This window comes from Carcharodon carcharias, chromosome 4, assembly GCF_017639515.1.
Source record: "Carcharodon carcharias isolate sCarCar2 chromosome 4, sCarCar2.pri, whole genome shotgun sequence".
Lineage (NCBI taxonomy): Eukaryota > Metazoa > Chordata > Chondrichthyes > Lamniformes > Lamnidae > Carcharodon > Carcharodon carcharias.
The window spans coordinates 143,613,588-143,640,283 of record NC_054470.1 but is presented as its reverse complement, the minus strand read 5'-3'; the positions used below and the strand labels follow the sequence as shown (position 1 = coordinate 143,640,283).

Below are 26,696 nucleotides of genomic sequence, written 5' to 3'. Positions count from 1 at the left end.
GACTTATTGGCACCCAGAAGTCTGAAGAGAGGAGTTGGAGACTGTGGCTTTTTTCAAGGGCACTTTATCATTGCCTATGTTCTCAGAGGAATCGTTGAATGAATAGAGCAGGATCAGAGAAACTGCTACTCCACGCCCATTCCTTTCCATTCTCCTTGGCAAGGCAAAGAGCTCACTAATTTTAGCTGCACCAGATGCTATTTTTAGGATACTACCGGTTATGAGGCATTTCTTAGCAAAAGAATAAAAATACAAAAGGGGGAGAACTCCCATTCTCATAATTTGAAACAAGCCTACGATCTGTTAACTCCAGGCACTTCATCTGCTTCCAATCTTAGAAAAATAAAGACTATTCAGAGTTCAGAGATTTAAAAATAAACTTGCCCTCTGGCAGGCTGGCCAAAAATACTGAAAACGACAAGCTTTTACTGTGTGAAATAGCAACTAGAAAACAAAGAACTGACTCTACTTGGGAAATGCAGAAAACATTAGAATGCAAGATATAATTATAAGCTGTTTAAAATATTCTTGCACACTTGGCTTCTGATGCAGGAAGATATTTTTTGCTCTTTGGAACTTTCGTTTCTCTTAAATTTTATGTATTTGATATACCGTGTTATGAGATAAAATAGTCTAAAATGCTGAAAATATCTGATGACACCATTTGAATACATACAGTAGTTAATTTGACTGTGAAGCTCAATTGTATGATGCTTTTAGCTTTAACTCTTGCTTATGAAAAATAAAACTCAAGACGAGAGTTTACTGCTAAAAAAGAAATTTCCTAATGCTCTTAGTGTAATAACCGTGAAGTACGTAATACTAATGACTTGAGATAAACCTCCTTAGTCCCGCAAAAGCTGATTCAGTGCATAATCCTGGTTAATTCATTTCCACTCAAAATGCAGGAAAACATCATCTTTGAACAGGATGATTGTGTGGAGCTCCAAGATGTCCAAAAGTATCTATATAGCTAAAACTACAACTCACACTGCACTTCACATAGCTAAAGCAGAGTTATTATCAATGGTTTGCAAGGGTGACAACTACTACAAAAACAGTGGGATTTATGGAATAGTGCTTATATTTAATAAGAAATTACACAAAAATATATTACGTATTTGAACCCAAATCCCAAAACCCTCAAAAAGATGTTTTGCTCTTAACAAGCGATATTTGATTGCTGTGCACTAGATGGCTCCAGTACACTTGATAAAGATATCAATGCTCCTCAAAAAGTTTGACTTTTTAATTAAGGAAAAGTCTGTTTTTATACATTTACAAGTTTATCCCTACAGTCTTCGACTGCAAATACAGTGCAATGCAGCTCCTTTGCCTATTTTTGCAGTCACACTCCATAAATAGCATAAATTTGACTTCACGGTTTACATCCTTTTGCTCTCGAGGTGTTCTTTTACTGATTTCCATTCCCATATTAATACATATATAGATATGTTGCAGAAATTATAGCACGGAAGAATCTGTTTAACTCACTGTGCCTATGTTATTGCTAAAACTCTAAATGGAGCTGTATTTCTCTACCCTTTCCCCTAATAGTTTTAAATTCTTCCCTTTTAAAAACTTTATCTAGTTTCCTTTGAAGTGATCTTGTAGCCTCTGCCTCAAAGAGCTTGTAGTAAAATATTCCGTGTCCTGGTGACCTTGTAACAAATTACAGAATCATAGAAATTTCAACACTGAAGGAGGCCATCTGATTCACTATACTTGTGCCAGTGCTAACTCCATGCTGGAGCTCTTCAGTATAATCTAAAATCTCTGCTTTGCCAGCATAGTCTTTAGTATTTTTCTTCTATATATGCAAACTAGTTAACGCACAATATTGTGATTGAAAAGTGTATCTGCTGTAATACATTCTATATTCTAATAAATCTTTACATTGAAATAATTCCTCAAATTCCTTCTATGCTTTTAATATGGTATATAGTACTAGATATGTTTATTCACTGCTGAATCATTGACAGTGTAAATAATTTTCACTATTATTCTCTCAAAGTCTGTCAATACTTTGATCACTTTTATCAAATCTCTCTTAACTTCCCCTGTTCCAGTGGATACAGTTCTAGTTTGCAAGTCTCTAATCTTGTGTATATCCTCCTAATCATGGTATCATTCAAATCATTCTAGAATCCACCTTTTCATTAGCTTTAATGTTTGTTTTGTAATTGGTTGTCTAAAAATGCACATTATAGTTTTGTTCAGATTCATCTTCACCTTCTTGCTTGTGTTTTCAATGTATGTATTAAAAATAGTAAATCAAATTTGTCATTTTTATAGTTAAGAATGTTGAGGATTTGTTTCTGTGATTTTTATTATTTCCATAGTGCATTATAGATTCATGAGAAATTACTTAAGAATTCACATAGGTTCAATTTCCTATTAATTTCTTACATTAATTTTGCAACATTTCCAACTGCCTAACAACTGTGCTACAGTCAACTTTCTTTTTTACTGTATAGCTGTCTTTACCTTCTAATACCTTCTAAATATTAAGCAATTCCAGTATCAGAATAGCCATAACAGGATTTTAAGATTATTTTGATTTTTGAAAGACAATGAAATAAATTCAAACATCTCTCGAAATATGTATTTTTGTTTGTAAGTCGCATGGGAAAAAAATCTTCAGATTTCTAAGAGGTATTAAAAAACATATTACCCCAGCAGCAAGTCATTAGCATTTTGACCTTTACAAATAATTAACAGAGATTTCTTTCATCTCATTCAGAAGTTCTTACCAGGTGACTGAGTTGAAGCACGATGTAAGGCTAACTGCTGGGCTGCTAGCTTTGACGGGGATTATGCAGGCTAAAACAATCAGGGTGATGGGATTGTTGGATTTCTCTCAGCTCTAAAACACTGTTCATGTGGTCATGCATGAGCGACCCATGTCACCACAATTCTGTATGTTGCTCAACCTACAGGTACCTAAAAGAAAATCATTCTGGTGCACAGGAATGTAAGCAGTACTTTCTGCTCTTCTCCAGATAGGAACTTCTTTCTTTTCAGGGGTATCATTAGCCTAGCTCATTTCCTGCTATAATATGGCTTTACTGACCATCTTCAATTCATGGTTTCCGGGGTATGAATATAATTAAACTTGCAAACAAAATTCTACACAAACCAATGGACTGTACAGTATAGAGTGCAGTGTTCCAACACTAAATAGTGCTTCCGCCCCACCTAAGTTTTGAGAAAAGATTGTGTTCCTCATAAATGGTGGTTTTCAAATTCAGTCATAAATAACAGTAAGTACTGTACATTCTGATCCTAAATAACACCCTAAACTACTAACCCTAAACAAGCTTCGCTGATGTTAGTGCTTGTTTTGTAATCAAAAGACATATGGAAGTAATGCCATTCTGAACAATATTCAAAGATTCTAAAAAGACATAGCAAGCATCTGTGCACACAATTATATATTACATATTGAGGAATTGCAAGTGCAGCTTTTTAGATGATGATAAATTGCAAAATCAAATAACAATGACTGAATCTATCGTGAGAGTATCTTGTTGCCCTTACTGTAAGATGCAAATTCTTTTAAAATGAGGATATGAAGCGACTTTATTACTTTTGTTTATAAGTATTCAGTACAACCATCAGCTTCTTTAATGCTGTAGTATGCATTTTAACTGGCAATGTTTCCAATAGGATCAAATGATTAGAATTTTATATCTTTTATGCCTTAAAACTGGAGCAGTTCTCCTGTTAATCTGTCAGGGACTGACATTCTGACTATGGGTTAGTAGTCCCACCTACTGATCTCATTTTTCAAGTAGTCTGTGACTTTCAAATCTGTCGTTCCAGCTGATCACTTATTTCAGTAACATAGGGCAGGATTTTTCAGTCGACGTACAGGGATGGGCCCGACACGCCGATGCGTAAAATGACACGCGATGATGTCGGGCATGCGTCCCAACATCATCGCGCAGTCCCGCGATATTTCATTCAGCAGGTGGGTGCAGAGTCAGCTGCGTGCCCACCGATATGTGAACAGCCTATTAAGGCCTTTAAGATAGTAACAGATGTCATTAGTAACACTGCCCGTCAAACCTTAAGGTTGGTGGTACAGGCGAAAAGACCAAGCAGCCTTCACGTTTTTTAGGAACCCTTATCGATGAGCGGGATGAGGTTTCCTAAAGCTTTTATGAAATAAATTTTTTAAATTCCAAATATAAAAAAAGTCCTATCTCATGTGACATATGAGGCGACATGTTTAAATAAAATTTTCAGCCATTTATTTGATTTTTTGAACAGTGTTTCAATCTCCCTTAGGCAGCTCTGTGGCTCAGGGAGATTGAAGCATGCAAAAGAGCACTGGCCCCAACTCTCCCTCGTACCCCCCTACCCCCATCCCGCCCGCACAGGCAGTGCTGAGAGCTACGGTTCACGTATTATGTTGGGTGGGCCTTAATTGGCCCGCCCATGTAAAATGGCGGCGCGACTGCCCCACCTGCTCCCGCTGAGCCCGCCCACCACCTGAAAAATTCAGGCCATAAAGTAATTAAGATCTTTTATCAAGGCAAAATTTTATATGTTAGCCACATGTTAACTTACTTGAAGTAAACTTTAAAGCAATATTTTTAATACTCTTAATATTTAGTGAATCGTGCAGTAAGGTCAGTTGAGGTGATCTATTTGTGCATACATGTGCGTCCATGTTGTGTGTGTTGTAAGTGTATGTGGTGGGGGGAGACAGTCAGCACATACAGTGATTATTTTACTTTCTCTATGGACAGGATGCTTGCTTGTGTAATTGTCGTGGTCAACATCATACAATGTAAGACACTGCTGCATGCTGACTGCAATTTAATTTAAACATGTAAATATGCAAGAATATCTGTGCTGTATATAGCAAGGCTGTTTTATTTCTGTCTATTCGTTGATGCGATTCTGCAGTTGTACCACTTGGTTTACTATTGATTCCTTTCAGTAATATTACAAATAATTTCACGCATTAGTACTAAGGTGCTGAGTGCATTAGAGAAGAGAATCCATTTTATAGTTTGCATGACCATCACGATCCTATTTTGTTGTTGGAAGAGTGAGGTCACCAATTTTTTCTAATAAAAATACTGCGCTTCCTATTTTGGATTTTTGTTAAAGGAGTCAATAGCATGACCCCCAGTGGCCCCCAATATACCTCTCGTTATTGGCTAGCTCTTATAATTAAAACAGTAAGTTTAACAATTTGAAGCCACATTAAAAAATATTTAAAACTTGCAGCCACATTAAAATGTGTAGATATAAAATATATTTTTTGTGTTTCGGTGCACTAAGGCCTAACTGATGAAACAAAACAGTTTTATGATTGCCCTTGATAAGACCATAAACCATAAGACATAGGAGCAGAAATTAGGCCATTCGGCCCATTGAGTCTGCTCCACCATTCAATCATGGCTGATAAGTTTCTCAACCCCATTCTCCTCCCTTCTCCCCATAACCTTTGATCTCCTTACCAATCAAGAACCTATCAATCTCGGACTTAAATGCACTCAATGACCTGGCCTCCACAGCCTTCTGTGGCAATGAATTCCATAGATTCACCACTCTCTGGCTAAATTGGTTTCTCCTCATCTCTGTTCTAAAAGGTCTTCCCTTTACTCTGAGGCTGTGCCCTCGGGTCCTAGTCTCTCCTACTAATGGAAACATCTTCCCCACTTCCACTCTTTCCAGGCATTTTAGTATTCTGTAAGTTTAAATCAGATCCCCCCTCATCCTTCTAAACTCCATCAAGTATAGACCTAGAGTCCTCAAACGTTCCTCAAATGTTAAGCCTTTCATTCCTGGGACCATTCTCGTGAACCACCTCTAGACCCTCTCCAGGGCCAGCACATCCTTCCTGAGATACGGGGCCCAAAATTGCTCACAATATTCTAAATGTGGTCTGACCACAGCCTTATAAAGCCTCAGCAGCACATCCCTGCTTTTATATTCTAGTCCTCTCAAAATAAATGCCAACATTGCATTTGCCTTCATAACTACTGACTCAACCTGCAAGTTAACCTTAAGAGAATCCTGGACTAGGACTTCTAAGTCTCTTTGCACTCCAGATTTCTGAATTCTCTTCCCATTTAGAAAATAGTCTATGCCTCTATTCTTCCTACCAAAGTGCATGACCTCATACTTCCCCAGGTTATCTTCCATCTGCCACTTCTTTGCCCATTCTCCTAACCTGTCCAAATTCTTCTGCAGTCTCCCAGCCTCCTCAGTACTACCTGTCCCTCCACCTATCTTTGTATCATCTGCAAACTTAGCCAGGATGCCCTCAGTTCCTTCATCTAGATCATTAATGTATAAAGTGAAAAGTTGTGGTCCCAACACTGACCCCTGCGGAACTCCACTAGTCACTGGTCGCCAACGTGAGAAGGACACCCTTATCCCCACTCTCTGCCTCCTGCCAGACAGCCAATCTTCTATCCATGCTAGTACCTTGCCTCTAACACCATGGGCTCTTATCTTACTGAGCAGCCTCCTGTGCGGCACCTTGTCAAAGGCCTTCTGGAAGTCCAAGTAGATAACATCCATTGGCTCTCCTTTGTCTAACCTACTCATTACCTCCTCAAAGAATTCTAACAGATTTGTCAGGCATGACCTCCCATTGATGAAACCATGCTGACTTTACCCTATTTTATCACGCACTTCCAAGTATTCTGAAATCTCATCCTTAATAATGGACTCTAAAATCTTACCAACGATCGAGGTCAGACTAATCGGCTTGAAATTTCCCATCTTTTGCCTCACTCCCTTCTTAAACAGTGGGGTTACATTAACGAGTTTCCAGTCCTCTGGGACCCTCCCTGACCCCAGTGATTCCTGAAAAATCGCCACTAACGCCTCCACTATCTCTTCAGCTATCTCGTTCAGAACTCTGGGGTGTAATCCATCTGGTCTGGGTGATTTATCCACCTTCAGACCTTTCAGTTTTCCTAGCATCTTCTCCTTGGTAATGGCCACCATACTCACCTCTGACGCCCAACTCTCTTTGGGGATGTTACACGTGTCTTCCACTGTGAACACTGATGCAAAGTACCTATTCAGTTCCTCCGCCATTTCTTTGTTCCCCATTACTACTTCTCCAGCGTCATTTTCCAGCGGTCCAATGTCCACTTTTGCATCTCTCTTATCCTTTATATATCTAAAAAAACTCTTACAATCCTCTTTTATATTACTGGCTAGTTTACCCTCATATTTAATCTTCTCCCTCCTTATTTATTTTTTAGTTGTCCTCTGTTGGTCTTTGTAGGCTTCCCAATCCCCTGGTTTCCCACTGCTCTTCGCCGCATTGTATGCTTTCTGTTTAGCTTTTATGCTGTCCCTGACTTCCCTTGTCAGCCATGGTTGCCTTGTCCTCCCTTTAGTATGCTTCTGCTTCCTAGGGATGAATTTTTGCTGTGTCTCCCAAATTACTCCAAGAAACTTCTGCCATTGCTGTTCCACTGTCTTTCCTGCTAGGCTCATCTCCCAGCCATTTCTGGTCAGCTCCTCCTTCATGTCTCTGTAGTTGCCTTTAATAAACAAGTAAAGGTACCACTAAGATTTGAAATCAGGATTTCCTGCTTACTAGGCTTCAACCCACCAAACCACGGCATCAATTGGCTTATTTCATAGTCACCATTACTGAGAAAAGTTTTCAATTCCAGATTTATTGAACAGCTGCCATGGTGTTTTTTTAACCTGTGTTCCCAGAACATTAGCCTGAGCCTCTGGATTACTAGTCCAGTGACATTACCACTGCACCACCATCTCCCCCCTGACATTTTTTTTAAAGGGACATATGCACACATTTTTTCTCCTTTGCAGAATAGTGGGGAGGTGGTGGAAGGATTCCCAGTTGATTATCTGTCCATTAAAATGTGTCACGAACCATCCTTCTGGGGTAAAGAAGTCCTGGTGCAGGACCTGAACCCAGAGCTTCTGGCCAGGAGATAGAGGCACTACCCACTGCACAAGACCTTCTCTGACTTCCTTTATACTGTTTTGAGTTTCAATAAAAAATAAACAAATGGGCAAATTAACTAATTGACAGGCCCTTAAAGGGGCAAAATATTACGTTACAGGACACTGGGGAGAACTCCCTCCTGCCTTCTCTGAGCTAGTGTCATGGGATCTTCTCCATCCATGAGGCAGGTAGATAAAGATTCAATTTAATGCGCCCCCAGTCCTTAATCAAATAATATCCATCACCTGTGTATCACTGACAACATAATGAGCAACTATGAATACCCAGCCTCTGGAATTCTGTTTCTAAATTCCTCTCTCTGCTGGTTGAATTTTTTTCTCAAAATCAAAATTTGGCCATCGTCCTAATGTCTCCCTACCTGTCTCGTTGTAAATTTTCTTTATGCCTATTTGCAAAGCTCCTTGAGAAGCTCTTTAATATTAATACCAGAGAGAGCAACTTAACTCTGAGTTAGAAGGTCATGGGTTCAAGTCCCACTCCAGAGATGTCAGCACGTCATCTAAGCCGACAATTCAGTGCAGAGCTGAGACTCCCTCATCTGAAAGATGGCACCTCTGATAGTGTAGCCCTCTGCTACACTATCAGAGGTGCCATCTTTCAGATGAGATGTTCAACCAAGACCATCTGCCACTTCAGGTGCACATAAAAATTATTTCACTACTGTTTGAAGAGTAGGTGTTTGCCTGGTGTCCTGGCCAGCATCTATCTCTCAACCAACTAAAACAGATGATCTGGTCATTTACTTCACAAATTCCCTCTGTCGGAGGGGTTATGTGGGTGGGTGGGGGCGGGTGAGAACCCAATTGGCGCCCCTCATCAGGGCCGCGCCGTCATTTTACATGGGCGGGCCAATTAAGGCCCACCCAGCGTGACGAATGCCTGGAAGTGCTGCGCGCTCTCTGTGCGGGTGGGGATGGGGGATTCCCTGGGTCGGGGCCAGCGGAGGGAGCACAGAAATCTCCTTCAAGCATGGAACTTGAGTTCGGAACGAAAGTTTTTATTAAAGACAGAGAAAAATTATTTAGACACGTCCCCTCATGTGACAGTGTCACATGAGCTGGAACATGTTTATTAAATGTTTGAACATTTTTAATTTAATTAATAAACACTTCATGAAACGTCATCCCACCCGTGGATGAGGTTTCATGAAAAATGTGAAGGCCACCTGGGCTCTTCGCCTGCCCGCCGAACTGAAAATCTAAATGACGCGCGGTGATGTCAGGACACCCGCCCGATGTCACTGCGCGTCGGCGAGCGGGGCCCACCCCCACTCGCCAACCCGAAAATTTCTCCCACTGTTGTACGAGGGTATTTGTTGTGTGCATTTCAGTTTTGTGTTTTCAGCATTACAATGGTGACTACATTTTTAAAAGTACTTAATTGCCTGTAAAGTGTTTTGGGATGTCCCAGATTTGTAAAAAGCACTACATAAAAGTTTCGCTTTTTTCTTCCCAAATTATTGTTGTGATTTTAATTTTGGACTTTGGAAATCCATGCCACAGAGGTCACATTTATAAACTTTAGTGTAGAAATTCATTTAAATCTGGTGCTATGTGGCATTTTTCTGACTGTTAGGTTCCCCAGAGTACAAACTTTTTCAATCTGTCTAAACATGTCTGAAAAGCTTTCATGGGGCTATGCACCATTGTAGCTACACCACTAATTATCAAGCAAAGACATGCAAATTATACAGAGCACCAGCTAATGTAAAGACCCGCTTTCAACACCCACACATACTGCAGAGCTATTTCCTCCAGGCATGAAACTATGCTGTCTTTGGCTGTGAACCTGAAGCAGCCTGTTTTATAAGAAAACTGCACTCAAAACAGATGAACAATAAACATCTATTCCTTACAGTTTAGAAAAAACAAAAGAAAATGTGTTAACTTAAACTTCCTAGGCGGCATCATTCTATTGATGTTGCAGTGAACAGTATGGCTGAGTTTTGCTGTTAATTACTGAAACCTCTTTTGTTACTTATGTGTGTAATTTTAGCAAGCACTCTGTTCAGCCTAATCTAATGGTTATACCAATATTGCAGTGCACCTTATAGCATAGTAAAAAGAAGCAAAGAAACTAAAATGAAAGTAGAAAATTCTGGGATTTTGCAGCAGGTCAATTAACATCTGAATGAGAGAGTAGGGTACCATTTCTGGTTTGACAATTCATCTGATCAGTTCTAACGAAAAATGCTAACGTTTGTTCGTGCTTCGGACACTGACTGATATTTTGCACATTGTCTGTTTCCACTTCACAGACGAGTGTGATATTTATTATACATTAGATACAATGTTAAAAGGTTCTCAAATACAGCAAAATAACCACAGTCTTTTTCTTGTGATGAGTCAATCTGAGGTATTAGCTAGGAAAACAGCAAAAACAACGCAATTTTCCCTACAACTTGAAACACTGCAACATGAAGCAAAATTACATCCTGTCTACTCTCTGCTTTCAGGAGCTCTCAAAATCATGTGCACAGTTCAAAAAATATGAAATTATAATGCTGGAATTTATATAAGGGTATATTTACATTCCATTTTTAGCAAGGCAGAAAAGCAGTTTTCATTTTGCTAAGTCACTAACGGTCGTGTATAAAAGGGGTCAATGTAAATCATGCCAGTTTGTAGATCCCAAAAATTAAACTCCCTTAACTGGTAACTTTAGAACTGAACTGCAGATCACAATCTGAATGGGGTCTTTGTTGATTGAGCAGCACCAGCAAATAACATATTTTAATCCTACCTCAATTTTTAAGTCCACCTTGGGAACAATATTAAAAATATTTTGCATGTCTCCCAGTGAATGCAATTGTTTTGTGCATTGTGTGGTGATGTCATGACATCACTAGACTTATGAATCCCAACAAACTTGGATCAGATTTTGGAGGTGGTGATATAAATTGGTGCCTCAAAACCAAAAATAACATTGGAACAATTAATTCTGATCTTAATTAGAGACTGGACCGGATATAATAGACCTGCAACATCTGAGCATGTTGTTTCATTCATAATGTTTATCATTAAAGGAATTTTGAATAACACTGAATGAATTGCATGTTTAACAGTTCTGTCCTCTAGGTGTATGAAATAAATGTCCATAGATCGAATTAATTTGCCTTAGTCAGCTTTATTTTGCCCCTTCTAAGATCCTGAACACAATTAAACAATAAATAAGTCAGGGCAAATCCTACCTCAACAATATCTGAATTTGTTCGACTCTCATGTGGTTCGTTGTACTCTGTATACTTCAGCAGTACTTTGTCCATATCGGTGCTGGCATACTGGAACAGTTTATTAGTGCTGTTAAAGATGATCAGAGCAATCTCACAGTCGCACAGAACACTTAGCTCATAAGCCTTCTTCATTAACCCAAACTTCCTCTTGGTAAATGTCACCTGCAGAAGACATAAAAGAAGATTGAAGTCTGAGAATATACACGCTGTGAGTGTTCAAAGATATCATCATCATAGGGTTCTCAAACTGTTGTATATACTTAATGAGGCAGTTTTAGAAAGCTGTCACTATTTTATACTACGACAATTACATTCTAGAAAGAGTTAGTCCATGATTGAGCAAAAGATTGAAAATCTCAAACAACAATAGATGCAATGTCGAATGTCATGGGTTGAACATAATTATACCTTTACACAAAGCGCTGTTATTGACAATATTCATGAACCAGGAGTCATAAATTTCAGTCAGTGGCACGTTTTTTGCATGATATTGTTATTCCTGAAATTCTGATAAACATATAAGGTGTGAAATTGGGTCCATTAGTGCCTGATTTTTGGGTATTACAACTGCCCTTAGACTTCGCAACATGTGTGCATATTTGAGGGGTGAATCATGCTGGATACCACATCATGTGGACATTAGCTGGACACAATGAATGTCCAATGAAAGCTCATAGAGCAGCAGATCATGATGTCAAACAGCACTGCTGTTTTGGAGCTCACCACTCATGGGGCCGAATCTTCCAAGGAGTGGCAATGACCATCAGATTGCTCTACATGCCTTGCCCGGACTTCCAAACCAGGCCTCCTGACAAATGTGGAGCATAGAGTTCTTCGTGGTGCAGGGGTGTTGGGGGAAGCCAAGCCATAACCCCTGTTTATGGCACTAGCTGCCGCAAACTGGTAATTTTAAACATCCCAAAGCCACTTTGACAAGACACGGAGAGAAGGTAAGTGTAAGCTAAATGGGTGAGGGGGTTGGGTGGCAGGTAGGTGACTGAGGGGGTAGGGTGGCAGGTCGGTGGCTGAGTGTGTAAGATAGTAAGTGGGTGGATGAGGGTGTAGGGTGGCAGGCAGGTGGGTGAGAGGGTTTGGTGGCAGGTGGATGGATGAGGGGGATATGGTGGCAAGTGGGTGGGTGAGGGGGTAGGATGGCAGAAGGATGGGTGAGAGTGTAAGGTGGGTTGGGCAGTTGGGCTAGTCACGGGGTGGGGCTAGTCAAGGGCTTAGGGGGTAGTTGATGGGCCGGGGGGTAGTCAAGGGGTCAGGGGCAGTCGTGATGTTGTAGTGTTAGTTGTGGTGGCGGAGGGGGTTTGGGGGGGTGATGGGAGGATAGTTAGGTATTCGGGAGGTCAGCAGTAGTCAGGGTGGGTGGTAGTCAGGGACAAGAGAGTAGTCGGGGATGGGGGGGGCGGTTAGAAGTTTCAAATTCCGATGGACAGTTCCCCTCTTTGGAACCCTCCAAAACTCTGAGTTTTTGAAACTTCCCGGGCAATTCTCGCGGAGTCCTTATGTTGGGACTTCCGGGGGGTCCTCCAATGCATCTTTCAGGGTACAATCCCCGAGATCGGAAGATCTGGACCGTGGAGTCATCAAGTGGTTACAGCACAGAAGGAGACCATTTGGCCCATCAGGTCGGTGCTGGCTCTCTGCAAAAACAATTCACCTAGCTCCATTTCCCTGCCTTTTCCCCGCAACCCTGCAATTTTTTTTTGTTCAGATAATTATCCGATTCTCTTTAGAAAGACACAATTGAGTCAGCCTCGACCACCCTCTCAGGCAGTGCATTCCAGATCCTAACCACTTGCTGCATGAAAAGGTTTTTCCTCGTTTTTAAAAAAATGTAAATCGGTGTTTCTCGTTCTTGATCCTTCCACCCGTGGGAATAGTTTCTCCCTACCTACACGGCCCAGGCCCCTCATGATTTTGAACACTCCTATCAAATCTCTTCTCCAAGGAGAACAGTCCCAGCCTCTCTAATCAATCCATGTAAGTGAAGTTATTCATCCCTGGGACCATTCTCGTGAATTTTTTCGGCACCTTCTATAATGCCTTCATATCCTTCCTAAAGTGTGGTGCCCAGAACTGGACCCAATACTCCAGCTGAAGCCAAATCAGTATTTTACACAGGTTTATCATGACCCCCTTTCTTTTTTAATCTATTTATAAAGCCCAGGATCCCATTTGATTTATTACCCACTCCATCAACCTGCCACCCTCAATGATTTGTGCACTTGTACCCCAGGCCCTCTGCTCCTGGACCCCCTTTTGAATTATACCCTTTATTTTATACTGCCTCTTCTCAATCTTCCTACCAAAATGAATCACTTCACACTTCTCTGCATTAAATTTCATCTGCCATTTGTTAGCTCATTCCACCAGCTTGAATATATCCTTTTGAAGTCTAACATTATCCTGCTCTCAGTTCACAACATTTCCAAGTTTTGTGCCATCTTCAAATTTTGACACTGTGCCCTGTACAACCAAGTCCAGGTCATTAACATGCATCAAGAAAAGCAGGGATCCTAACACTATCCTCTGAGAAATCCAACCAAAAACCTTCCTCCTGTCCAAGAAACAACTGTTTACCACTGCTCTTATGTTTCCTGTCACTCAATTTTGTATCCACGCTGCTACTGCCCTTTTTATTCCATGAGCTCTAACTTTGCTCACAAGTCTATTATGTGAACTTCAACTTTTGGAAGTCCATGTACACCACATCAATCAACCACATTACCCTCAACCACCCTCTCTGTTACCTCATCAAAAAGCTCAGGCAAGTTAATTAATCATGATTTACCCTTAAAAAGCTGTGCTGGCTTTCCTTAATTAATCTGCATTTGCCTCAAGTGACTGTTAATTTTGTCTTGAATTATCACTTCTAAAAGCTTCCTCACCACTGAAGTTAAACTGACTGCCCTGTAGTTGCTTGGATTATCCTTACACCCAGCTAATTCCCTTTCTTAACCTCACACAACTGAACACACATTCAGCAGCAATAAGGACACCCTCCAGCACTACTTAAAAAAAGGGATGATTAACTATTTACAGTTTAGTTGCTTGCTCAGTGAATTTTGCGCAATCTCTTTGAGTCACATGGCTGTCGTGGTTCAATTGCTGCCTGCGTGTGGAACCTGTGAGCTGTGGAGTCCAATTTAATGAGTGAGTGGTGGGCCCAATCACTAGCCGGCAAGCTGGTGACTACCCTCTAATGCCATCCTAGGCTCACACCACCCACCTGCCCACCCACCACAACTTGATTATATATCACTCAGGCACTTCCCTGGGTTGTGGGCGGGTCCTCGTCATCCTCAGGGAGAAATTTCTCACTTCCAAGAACTGCCAGCCAATCAGAGGCCAGCAGCTCTCCATTAATGGTGGTACCACTGGGAGCAGCGGCCACTAGTGGAGGTCAGCTCATCACAGGAGTCTGCAGTGAAGGTCAGTGAGGTGGGTTCATCGGGGCCAGTCAGAGAGGCCCCAGTAAGGGACAGGTGGGAGGAAGGGTTTAGTGGTTACGGCAGGCAGGGACTTTCACGCATGGGTGTCCATGCCTCCACCTGGTATCTCCGTTGGGCACAGGCTGCCCAAGTCCAAGGGACTTTCGCCACCATACTGCAGGTATACTCACCAGTGTTTATCTGGTGGGTTGCCCACATGGCATGGCCCCTGCCCAACCCTAGTTGAATACCAGAACACTGGGATGAGGCCCTTAAGCGGTCAGCTTCCAGGCAGGAAGGTTGTTCTTGAGTTTTCCCACCCCAACTTAATTGGAGGCTGGAGAAAGAGAGGCCCGTACCTTCCTGTCTGATTAAATGGGCCCCCTCCCTCCAGAGGGGGAATAAAATTCCAAGCTGGGTCTCCACCCTGGATCTTCCAGCCTGATTAAATGGGCCCTCCCACCTCACCTCTGGGGGAGAATAAAATTCTGCTCATGGGTGTGGCGCATTGACTGCGAGTGAGTTAACTGTGCATTGTGATCCCCATACCCATTTTTGGGGGCTATCCAATTTAGGACCCAATGAGTGAGATAGTGCACATTAATTAACAAACCTAATCCAACTAGGTTTGCCTTTGCTAATTTGAAGGTGTATTTTAGGGTCAGACTACTTCCATAACAACATTCATCAACTTCAAATAACATTTCCAAATTCCTGCCTGCCTGTGACATAATTTGTGTTCATTCTCACGCATATCATAAATATCACATGTATTGTGTTGAAGTACCTCAGGGTGCAACATGCTCTCTGGAGAAAAGTTGAATATCACACTTTCCGTAATGTCCAATTCGAAATGTTTTGAAGTGTAGTTTTAGATATTTTGTGAATAAAGTGTATTTTGGGAAAAAAAATAACTTGTGTTCATTATCATTTATCCTTAGCAAGAGCATTTGACTGTCCTCCACCATATATTATTTAGTAATTTGAACAATAAAATATCCGAAAAGATAAATTTCATGAGATAAAAACAGCACTTTTGGAAAAGGGAAGTCAGTTTTGGTCTGTTATCAATGTTTTAAGTTTCTAAGTAATTTGGTGGGAAAGACGAATAAAAAGAAAAAAAAACTATGAACCATGCGATTGTGAATTTAGATAGTGTATAATATTCCTGTGCTCTTCTGAGTGGTGGACAGGAACCATGCGCACGGATTGTACAAGCACAACTCTTTGCACTGTTTGTATCAGTAAACTTTACAGCTACCAGTGTACAGTAAACTTTGTTTTCTTTTCAGAAAAAATCAGTACTTAAAGGACCTTTCAGTTAAAAACATTTACACTTTCTCATTTGACTAATTCCATTCTTTGCTTACAGAAATATCTTTAATAATTAAAGTAAAAAGATGAGCGCATCAGAACTTTAAAGGTGACATCCTTATAAAGTTACAACTCAGCAGAAAACAACTTGCTTACACTTTTAAAACTACTAATTGACAGAAATTAACTTAAGTCTTTTTTTTTCTGTTTCTTGAAATTTCATTTGCACAGGAGTTGGCTAATCAGCAGAACAAGCTATCAAATCACACTTTAATTAGGCGTACAACGATGTTAGGTGATGGATAGATGGATGCAAACTGAAATGCCTGTGATAACTATCTATGCATTTGAGCCATGTGGTGCGATAATGAGTTTCAGCAATAAAAATACACTTCTAGATTGCAAAGTCTTATTGTTGTAAAGAAGTAAGTAAGGAATTGGAGTAAATGACCATGATTATTAAGAATATTCTGGACAACTTTCAAGAAACGAAGGAAGAATAATTACACAGTACATAAAATGAACTAATTTTAACCACTCAAATCAGTTTCATTATTGAGAGATACTAAGATAATAAAAAGCAAGGAATCAGAAGCTCAACGCAAACTGGAGGAACAGCACCTCATCTTCCGACTAGGCGCTTTACAGCCTTCCGGACTGAATATTGAGTTCAACAATTTTAGATCATGAACTCTCTCCTCCATCCTCACCCCCTTTCCGATTCCCCCCTTTTTTCCCAATAATTTATATAGATTTTTCTTTTCCCACCTATTTCCATTATTTTTAAATGTATTTCCATCCATTGTTTTATCTCTACCTTTTAGCCTATTTCAATCCCTTCCCTTTACCCCACCCCACCCCCACTAGGGCTATCTGTACCTTGCTTGTCCTGCTTTCTACCCTTAATTAGCACATTCCTTAGATAATATCACCACCTTCAACACCTCTTTGTCCTTTTGTCAATGACATCTTTTGGCTATCTCCACCTATCACTGGCCCTCTATCCAGCTCTAACTGTCCCACCGCCCCTCCCTTAAACCAGCTTACATTTCACCTCTTTTCTATTTTTACTTAGTTCTGTTGAAGAGTCATACGGACTCGAAACATTAACTGTGTTCCTCTCCACAGATGCTGCCAGACCTGCTGAGTTTTTCCAGGTATTTTTATTTTTGTTTTGGATTTCCAGCATTCGCAGTTTTTTGCTTTGATCTTAAGGAATGAGAGATGGCCACTTGGCCCATCAGGTTAGTATATAATCTAGTCTTTTGTAAGACTCCAACTCATCCATTTCATCTCCTGAAAAAAAGCTTGGTGTAAATACTTCTTGTCCCAAAAATAACCAAGCAAGCCTCCATCATTCATCTTTCCCTCACATCTCCATCATTCAACCCTGATTTCTACTCAACAAAAGAACATCTCTACCCTTTGTCAGCAATATAGGAACCATTGGTGTGGATTGGGTTCTTCTTGGAGTCAGGCTGCACCAGAAAATAACGTAAACTTTGAGCAGTGAGGCCTACTGCTATCTCATAGACTGACCTGCAATTCCTTCCAACTAGGGCAAGGGACAGAAATCATGGGTCCTAGTGCTTCTCTTGCTTCGGGCCCCTTATTTCTCCCCTCCCTACTTTAAACTCCACCAGGCCCCCCACCACTCCCCAATCCAGCATGATATCATTTCCCCTTTCAAGATTCACCAATCAATTCACCAACCAATCATAGAAAGATCCTAATAAAATAGTAACACCCATTGTTGGCATCTGGTTACAAATATCATCTAGTATATATGCAGCCTAGGTCATTAATACTAAAAGGAGCAACAATATAATGCAGCGTTAGTTGGTGTGCTGCCTACAGGTAATCCAACCGTGACTATTAAACATACCAGAGAGTACAAATTTTACCTTTAACACCATTGTGCAATATTGTTAATTTGACAGGAAAATACCCTATTAGTTACCTATAACACTACGAAGATGATAACACTGATTTAGGTGACTGCCTCAGACCTCAGTAACATGTTCTGCACATTGCACCATATGAACATGGTGACAGTAAATTCCTTTTTAGGGAAAGCTTCAATACTTGCGACCTAGATAAAATGCACAAGATCTCTTCCATTCTGTAGGAGTAGAAGATGACTTTCTTCTGCCTGGGTGCATGATATTATTCAATATAATTATTTTGTAGAAAGGGTGTAATTGGATTCCATTTTATCAGTAATCTCACAAGGTAAAAAGGTCAAATGACTCCTGAGCAACAAAGTGGAATGATTGAACAACATAGGTCTTCACTAAGTGAGTAGAATTGGAGCCCTCAGGTATCACGACTTTGGAGAGGCTAGAGGACAAAGACTGAATGGTTCACAATTTTATCTGTGTTTTCTTGATCAGCAAGTCCGAAGACTCTGCTGATTGCTGATCTCATTACAATATATTTTCAACATCTACTATGCAACACAACTTTATCACAATATTTCAATACCTCAAAAAACCTCATAAAAAGCACCAAGATAGAGTGGGATCATAGATAAGTAGGCAAAAGGACAAACCTCAAGTGCTTCTACAAATTAGCAACAAAATAACCAGAACTCCAGCCAAGATTCAACCCTCTGTTTGCAAAAGAATTATGGATGACAAAGGCCATCTAGCCCAGCTCATCTCATCAATCCAGAATGACATACATATTAAGAGCAGGAGCAGGCCATTCGGCCCCTTGAGCCTGATCCGCCATTTGATTACATTGCCTACATTATACCAGTGACTACAACTCAAAACTACTTAATTAGCTGTAAAGCAATTTAGGACATTGTGAAAGGTACTGTATAAATGTAGGTTTTGTCTTTCTTTCATTACGCCTGAATGCAGTAGGCAGAGTGACTGCAGAAATGGTGTAATTGGAGGCTCAATACTAATTTTCTGAGGATAATTAATCACAGAGCAATTAATTGGTGTTAGGAAAATGGCTACAAAGAAATCACTACATTTACAAAACAATTCAACTCTGTAGCTAATACAACCTTACCATTCTGACTTCTCTGACTCCAACCCACTGTCGCACAATTGTGTTGTACACTGTAAATTTATAGCCTATCCACAGGTTCCATATGATGTTACATTACATTTTTACTAAACAAATATGCAAATAGTATTTTTTTTAAATCCTACTCATTGTTCGAGGTGTGAGAAAAAAGGCAAATTAAGTGGAAAAACGTAATTAATAAATAAGAAACTCCAACAGCAAAAATATAAAGTGTGACAGCAAAATCCCGAGAGAAATCATTTCTAAAAGCACTTAAGTCATAGGATCGGATTTCTATAAAGGCCCTTTGTGCTGTTTCTCTGGGATTTCAATGGACTTTTTTGTCAAATTGATGATGGATGATCGGGAATCCTTATCCCCAGAGAAATTGTGGTCCCACAGTGTGACCACCTTCTGCTGGATCTTAAACAGGGTGGTGCAGGGCGGAGTGAACCTAGGATGGAGTAGAAATTTGTAAAACATTTTTTTAAGCAATCCCTTAGTGACAAATAGCAATCTTATTCCCAGACTTTACAAGAGTAATAAAACAGGTGATAGTGAGTCAACGCCCTTGCAACACTCCCAGTTGCTATTTTCTTACATTTATTTTGATGAAGCCCAAGATTCTCAAGCCTCTGGTACATCAACACAGCATGTCAACAGAATTGTGTCTATTTTAGAGCATAATGGAAATTTAGACTATTATTCATATGCTGGTTTAAATTCAAAATAAATTTTGAGAAGTGTACAGTATTTACTTTTGTGGTACTAAACCTTAAAAATGATGCCCACACCCTCAAACCCCCCATCCCTCACCCCCCAGACCCCCATCCCTACACCCCAACCTAATCCCATACCTCCCTCCAATCTTTCCCCAACATTCCCTCTCCGACCTCCCCCCAACTCCCCACCAATCAAACAGCATCCAGCATCCAATTGATTCTAAAATTACAGAGATTTCACTGAGCATTTTTCAACCAAAAGCACTCTCATAACGGTTATCGCTCTGCTGCTTCTCAATTTGGGTAGCTTTGTGGTTTTCCAGTGGGCTTTTCAAAAAAAAAATAAGAACACGAAGCTGCCTGAAGTTGAGAAGCAGCAGCAGTTCCTATTTGCAGCAACTCAGTGAAGCTGACCTGACAGACTGACTTTAAAAAAATCGAACTGTCAGACGGTCTTTCAGGTCCGTAGCTCTGGCTGTTCAGTGCAGACAACTTGAGAACTCCGTCTGAAATACCGAGCCCAAGTTCCTGCCCTCGCTAGCCTCTGGGCCTCAGTGTTTGGCACCATTTGCACACCACTCTCCCAGGCCCAGAATCCAACCCTTGACCCCTTCACCCTTGCAAGCTATCACCAAATCCCTAACTGCCCATTCTTCTCCAAAGTCCTTGAACAGGTTGCTAACTTCAAAATCCATGCCCACATTTCCCAAGACTGCACAGGCAGGATACTGAGGTCGGCGAGCGGTGGGGCAGGGCCCGGGGCCCGGGAGCCGGGGCCCGCTTGCCAACGCATAAAATGACACAGGATGATGTCGGGCAGACCTCCCGATGTCACCCCGTGCTTAGCCTCAGGGAGATGAAATCTGATTGGAGGGATTTAAACATGGGGCAGCATTTTCCCCCCATTGTGGGAGGAAGTTCAGGAGTGGGTGCGTGCGGGCCTCCGATCAGGCCGCCATTTTATGTGGGCAGGCCAATTAAGGCCCGCCCAGCGCGATCGGAATCACTGAGCGCTCCCTGTGTGGGCAGTGGAGGGGCTCCCTGTGTCAGGAGCGCGTTCTTTCGCGCGCGCACAGAGATGCCTCCGGGAGATTAGTTTTAAGTTTTAACAGTTCAATAAAGTGTTGTAAAAATTTTTGTAACATGTCCCCTCATGTGAAACTGTCAATGAGCTGGGACATGTGCATTAATTTTAATAAAAATTTTTCTGAAAATTTTAAATCATTCATGAAACCTCATTCGCCCGTGGATGAAGTTCCATGAAAAATGTCAAGGCCGCCTGGGCTCATCGCCTGTAATCGAATGTTAAGGTTGGACGGGCAGCTTTCTCAATAGGCTTAATTAGTTCATTAATGGCCTTAACAAGCCTTTGACAGTTCGGCAAGTGCACAGCCGAGTTGACTGCGCGCCCGCCGAACTGAAAATCTAAATGATGTGCGTTGAAGTCGGGATGCATGCTCTACGTCACCCCGTGTCATCTTATGCCTCGGTGGGAGGGCCCCACCCCGAAGATTCAGCCCATAATGTCAGTTTCCATTTGTACACTGAAGACATCCAGCTGTACCAGCTGTATCTCACTGCTCTCAAACCCTTCACTGTCTCTAAATTGTCAGACTACTTGTCCGACGTCCAGTACTGGATCAGCAGAAAATTTCCTTTAACTAAATATTGGGAAGCCATTGTCTTCAGTTCCTGCCACAAACTCTGTTCTATAGCCATCCAACTCCAACTCTCTCTTTGGCAACTGTCCAAGACTGAACCAGACTGCTTGCAACCTTGACGCCGTCCGTATATGACCACGAGATGAACTTCCAACCACATTTCTTGCCATTGCTAAGACCAGCTATTTCCACCTCTATAACATGGCCTGACTCCACCCCTGCCTCATTTCCTCAGCTGTTGAAACCCTCATATCGCCCTTTATTGCCTCTCAACCTGACTATTCCAGTGTACTCCTGGCTGACCTCCCAAATTCTACCTTTGTAAACTTGAGGTTATTCAAAACTCTGCTGACCGTGTCCTAACTCACAGAAGTCCCGCTCACCCATCATATCTGTGTTCACTGACCAATATACAGTCCTGGCTTGATCACATTTTGATTTTAAAATTATCATCATCCTTGTTTCCAAATATCTCCACCCCGCCCTGTCTCAAAAATATCCTCAGCCCCACAAGCCTCCAAAATATCTCCACACCTCCAATTCTGACCTCTTGAACAATAGCAATTTTAACTTCTCCACCATTGGTGACCATGTCATCAGTTACCAAGGCCCTAAACTTTGGAATTTCCTCCCAGACCTTTCCAACTCTCTTCCTAGATTTCCTCCTTTAAAACACTACTTAAAACACTGCCTTAATATCTGCCTAAGTGGCTCAGTGTCAAGCTATGTTTGATAATGCTTCTGTGAAGTCTGTTTGGATGCTTTAGTAGATTAAAGATGCCATTTAAACACAAGTCGTTACTGTTGCTCATCACCACATGTAGCTGTTTGGTCTCATCATCTAAGTAAGGCCAGAGGCCCAACAGCAAGTTGGCCTTAGGCCTAGCTGTTCTGGTGAAAGTATGGTTCCCCACTCCCAGCTTATGTTGATCAATTTTGAAGGCCCTGTGTCCTTGGCCTACAACATGCCAAGAAAATTGCTGACAGCTAAAATGCTGAGTGAGACTAGGTATGATGAATGGCAGATTTGGATATCATCACAGATTACAGGTATGGATTGTGGCCCAGTTCCGAAGAAGAGTTATATTGGACTCTGTTTCACTCTCCATAGATGCTGCCAGACTTGCTGAGTTTTTCCAGCATTTTCTGTTTTTATTTTAGATTGTGGTTTAATTCCCTAAAAATTGAGGATTTCTTTTTGCTAAGAGGGCACATCCCTCTAATTCTTTCTGGGCAAGTGAGGGACCTAGCAGCCCTCTGAACCTGGCAACTGGCGCCATAGTTTTTGGCGTCCAGAAGTAGGTGAGTGCCCAGGATGCATCTCTAGTCATGTGGATGCACACCACTGAATGCAAACAAAGAGACCTTCACTTCACAAACTTTGGTAGGGTCAGTGCTAGAGGTGTTGAATGGATATATCTCAACATTAATGCTAAGATAGAGACACTGCAGATTTTCATGCCCCCAATATATAATCACTGCATTATCAATGATACAAATACGTTCCCCACTGGGAATGGCCACATCCTTTACCCTCCAGACATTAAACAAAATGATAGGTTACTTACATTTTTTTAATTGTTCAAATAGCATATATCTTTCACAGCATTGGAAGTATATGACAATTTGATATTTACTGGGGAAACCTTGTGCTGAGCGTGCATATAAATATATCCTCACCATGTTGCAGACCGTAAGTGGTCTTTTTGACCTGAACCTAAAGTTAAACTATAGAACAGTAACCTCAACCCCATCCCAGATTATACTGCTCTCGAGCTTATGGGTGGATGTGATCACACAGTCTGGAGGCTGCACATCAGTTGACAAATGAAGAAAATACTCGCCTGAGTAACCTCATTTTCTCCAGCAGACAGGTTGGATATTTTGGGGTTGAATTTTCATGTGGATTCTCTTGACCATTCTCTGTAATCTCAGATGAAAGGTGTGATAAACTAAAGTATATGTATGCAAGTAGAAAGAGAAATTTTAAACAGTCTAGATATAATGGAGGTGATTTTTGATTTGAGTGGTCATTGGGCAAATTTTTTTTTCCTTCATTTTTTCATGGGATGTGGGCATCGCCAGTATTTGTTGCCCATCCCTAATTGGCCTTGAGTCAAACACATTACTTGGAGTCACATAAAGGCAAAACTGGGTAAGGATGGCAGATTTCCTTCCCTAAAGGACATTAGTGAACCAGATGGGTTTTTACAATTATCGGTATAAGTTTCATGAGGCAGAATTTTCTGCCTGTTGGGCGGGCGGGCCTGACCCAATCTCCGGTGGATGGGGAGCCGATCCCCGTCAGCAAAGTGAGCTGCACCACCATTTTACATGGTCGGGCCAATTTAGCCCCGCCCAGCATGTCGCCCGGTGGGAAGCGCTATGCGCTTCCTGTGGGGGCAGGGGAGATTCCCCAAAAGCGAGAGTGCGCTCTTTCACGCATGCGCACGAAAGAGTGCACATCTTCCTGATGTTAGGTATTGCCTCAGGGAGATCGCTGACTCTTTTAAAAATATTAAAAGTAGAAAAAAAAATCCTTAACATGTCCCCCTCATGTGACAATGTCACATGAGATGGGACATGTTCACAATCTACATTAAAACTTTATTAAACTTTTTAAATCCCTACATGCAACCTCATCCCGCTGGTGGATGAGGTTTCATGTTTTTTCTATTGCCCGCCGGGGCTCCTGGCCTGCCCGCCAACCTTAAGGTTGTGTTTTGAATGTTTTTCAGGCCATTGTGGTGTTTTACTTGGAGCTGGTGAACTTGTTGACCGCCTTTGTCCCTCTGACACGGCGTGCTTGGCCAGTTCCCCGGGCAGCAGCAGGCGCACGGTGGTCTGGATCTCCCGGTAGTTGATGGTGCTGCGCTTGTTGTAATGGGCCAGGCGGGAAGCCTCACCCGCGATGCGCTTGAAAATATCGCTCACGAACGAGTTCATGATGCTCATAGCCTTGGAGGAGATGCCGGTATCGGGGTGAACCTGCTTCATCACTTTGTAGATGTAGAGAGCATAACTCTCCTTCCTCGACTTTCGCCGTTTCTTGCTGCCCTTTGCTACCGGTTTCATTAAGGCTTTCTTGCCTCCCTTTTTGGGAGCTGGTTTCTTCTCATCAACCATCGTCACTTTCAGACACAGACAGGCAGGTCCTTTAATTGTTTTAATGATCCTGTCAATAGCTTCAATTGGCCATTGACAGGTCAGCGGGTGCACAGCTGATTTTGCTGCGCCCCCGCCTTCCTGAAAATTTGAATGGGGCAGTTTCCCCTGACCTCATCCTGCGTCATTTTACGCGTCAACGAGCAGGTCTCACCGACAGCAAAATTCGGCCCATTGTTACCATTACTGAGACCATCTTTCAATTCCACATTTTATTAATTGAATTTAAATTTGCCAGCTGCCATGTTGGGATCTGAAACCGTGTCTCCAATGCATTAACCTGGGCCTTTGAATTCCTAGTCCAGTGACATTACCAATACATCGCCATCTCTTTTTTGTGTGTGGAGTGATCTCACTGCCTACCTGATGTCACTGTCAGGAGACCTGATTTATTTTGGGGATTCGATCTCATTAAAGAAAATCACTGAATGGCCAGCACTAAACAAATTCTGATAGACAGCTCACTAATGAGGAAGGGTACAGGCGATCCAGCCCTCTGTCAAGCCAGCAGGGGCACCTTGGTGGGCAGTCAATGGAGGAGGCTGAAGCTGAACTGGCAGCAGAAATGACAATCTTTCTGTGACCAGGAGAAGCATTTATGCCAAAAGGGGAGGAACAAGCCCAAGTTCTGTAACTTGCGTATCACTTATTATGCACTTGTTTGTCCTGTGTCTATCACTTTTCCCTCATATAGATGAATGTGGCAATTCACATGACCTAATATTGATAAAGATGTGATCACATCTAACCCAGATATACTTTTTCATCATTACTTTTACTAATACAAGCAAAATCTTACATGATCTTATCACTGAATCCCAGCAGTCCACATCACAAAAAGATGACACAGAAATATTTATGTCAACCTGCATTTGCTTTGAGTAGGTCATTTAGATTGCTGCTGCTTTTTACTTATAGTACCCTAAGATATAATATATGCTAAATCCTTACTGCTCTTCATATTTGTCTTATCAAAAAACAACATAGCTTTTGAAACATCCTACAATGTCAATGTAATTGCATCACCCTCCTTGGCTTCTTGCTCAGCCTGAATCACAGATCTTTAAAATATATTTGTCCTCAGGATTTGGATGGCACTGGTAAGGCTGCATTTATTGCCTGTCCTAGCTGCCCTGAGAAGCTGGTTGTGGACCTGCTCTTTCAGCAGAAGCCCTTGTGAAATACTTCCACAATGGTGTTCAGTCAGGGATTCCAGGGTAAAGAAGGAACATCCAAGTCAGGATGGTATGTGAGTTAGGGAAACTTGGAGATAATGCTGTAATTACAACATTGCTGCTCTTGTACTTGGTGTTAGAGGACGCAAGGAGAGAGGTGCTGTTAAAGTAATCTTAATGAGTTACTGTTGTGCATTCAGGAGGCAACACAATGCTCTATTGATAGAGGGGTGGTTGGCTAGTGGGACTAGTGGTACAGATACCAATCCAGAGAACTGCTCTGTTCAAAGTTGTATTTAGTTTCTTGAATATTATTGTAACTACACCATCCAGGAGAGCGGTGAGTATGCTTCACACTCCTGAGTCATGCAGATGGTGAAGAATGTTTTGAGGCATCTGGAAGTGAGCTATTTTATACCAGGGAGCTCAACCTCTGCCCTAGTCTGGTAGGTATGTTATTGATTAAACTGGTCCAGTTAAACTTCTAGTTAATGGTCACCTCCCAAGATGTTGATAGTGGGAGACTCAGTGATAGTGATTTCATTGAAAATGAAAAGAATATATAGAACGGTCATTATTTTTCACTTGTATGGCGTGAATATTGCCTGCCACTTGTCAGCACAAGCCTGTTTGCTGGATGTTGTTGAAGAGACACTTCATTAGTAGAAGCACTGTGAATGGAGTTAAATGCTTGGAATGATCAGAAAACAGATCTAGCTCCATCCTTAAACAGACAGAAGCTCATTGATGAAGTAGCTGAAGAGGTTTTGACCAAAGGCATTTCCTGGAGGAATTCCTGCAGTAATATCCTGAAAATTCTAACTTCAATAGAAAAGAAAATTGGTATAAAACGGGCTGCCAATTATCAATTGCCCATTTTGCACAATGGCTCTAGATGAATTTCACCCCTTAAATTCAATTGCAATGTCACATATTTTGTCAACAGCTGATTAGTACAACTTCTGCTGAATTTTACATTTTGCCA

At 41.5% G+C, this 26,696-nt stretch overlaps 1 protein-coding gene across 4 annotated transcripts in view; it reads right to left on the bottom strand.

Annotated features, from left to right (window-relative positions):
• The window catches only part of mef2cb (myocyte enhancer factor 2cb), a 277,190-nt gene that overhangs the window by 91,301 nt on the left and 159,193 nt on the right, over nucleotides 1-26,696 (bottom strand). For all 4 annotated transcript variants that reach the window (XM_041185709.1, XM_041185712.1, XM_041185711.1 and 1 more), the window contains one exon: nucleotides 11,172-11,375. In XM_041185709.1, the coding sequence (XP_041041643.1) occupies nucleotides 11,172-11,375 (204 nt within the window). The remainder of the gene's footprint in view (nucleotides 1-11,171; nucleotides 11,376-26,696) is intronic.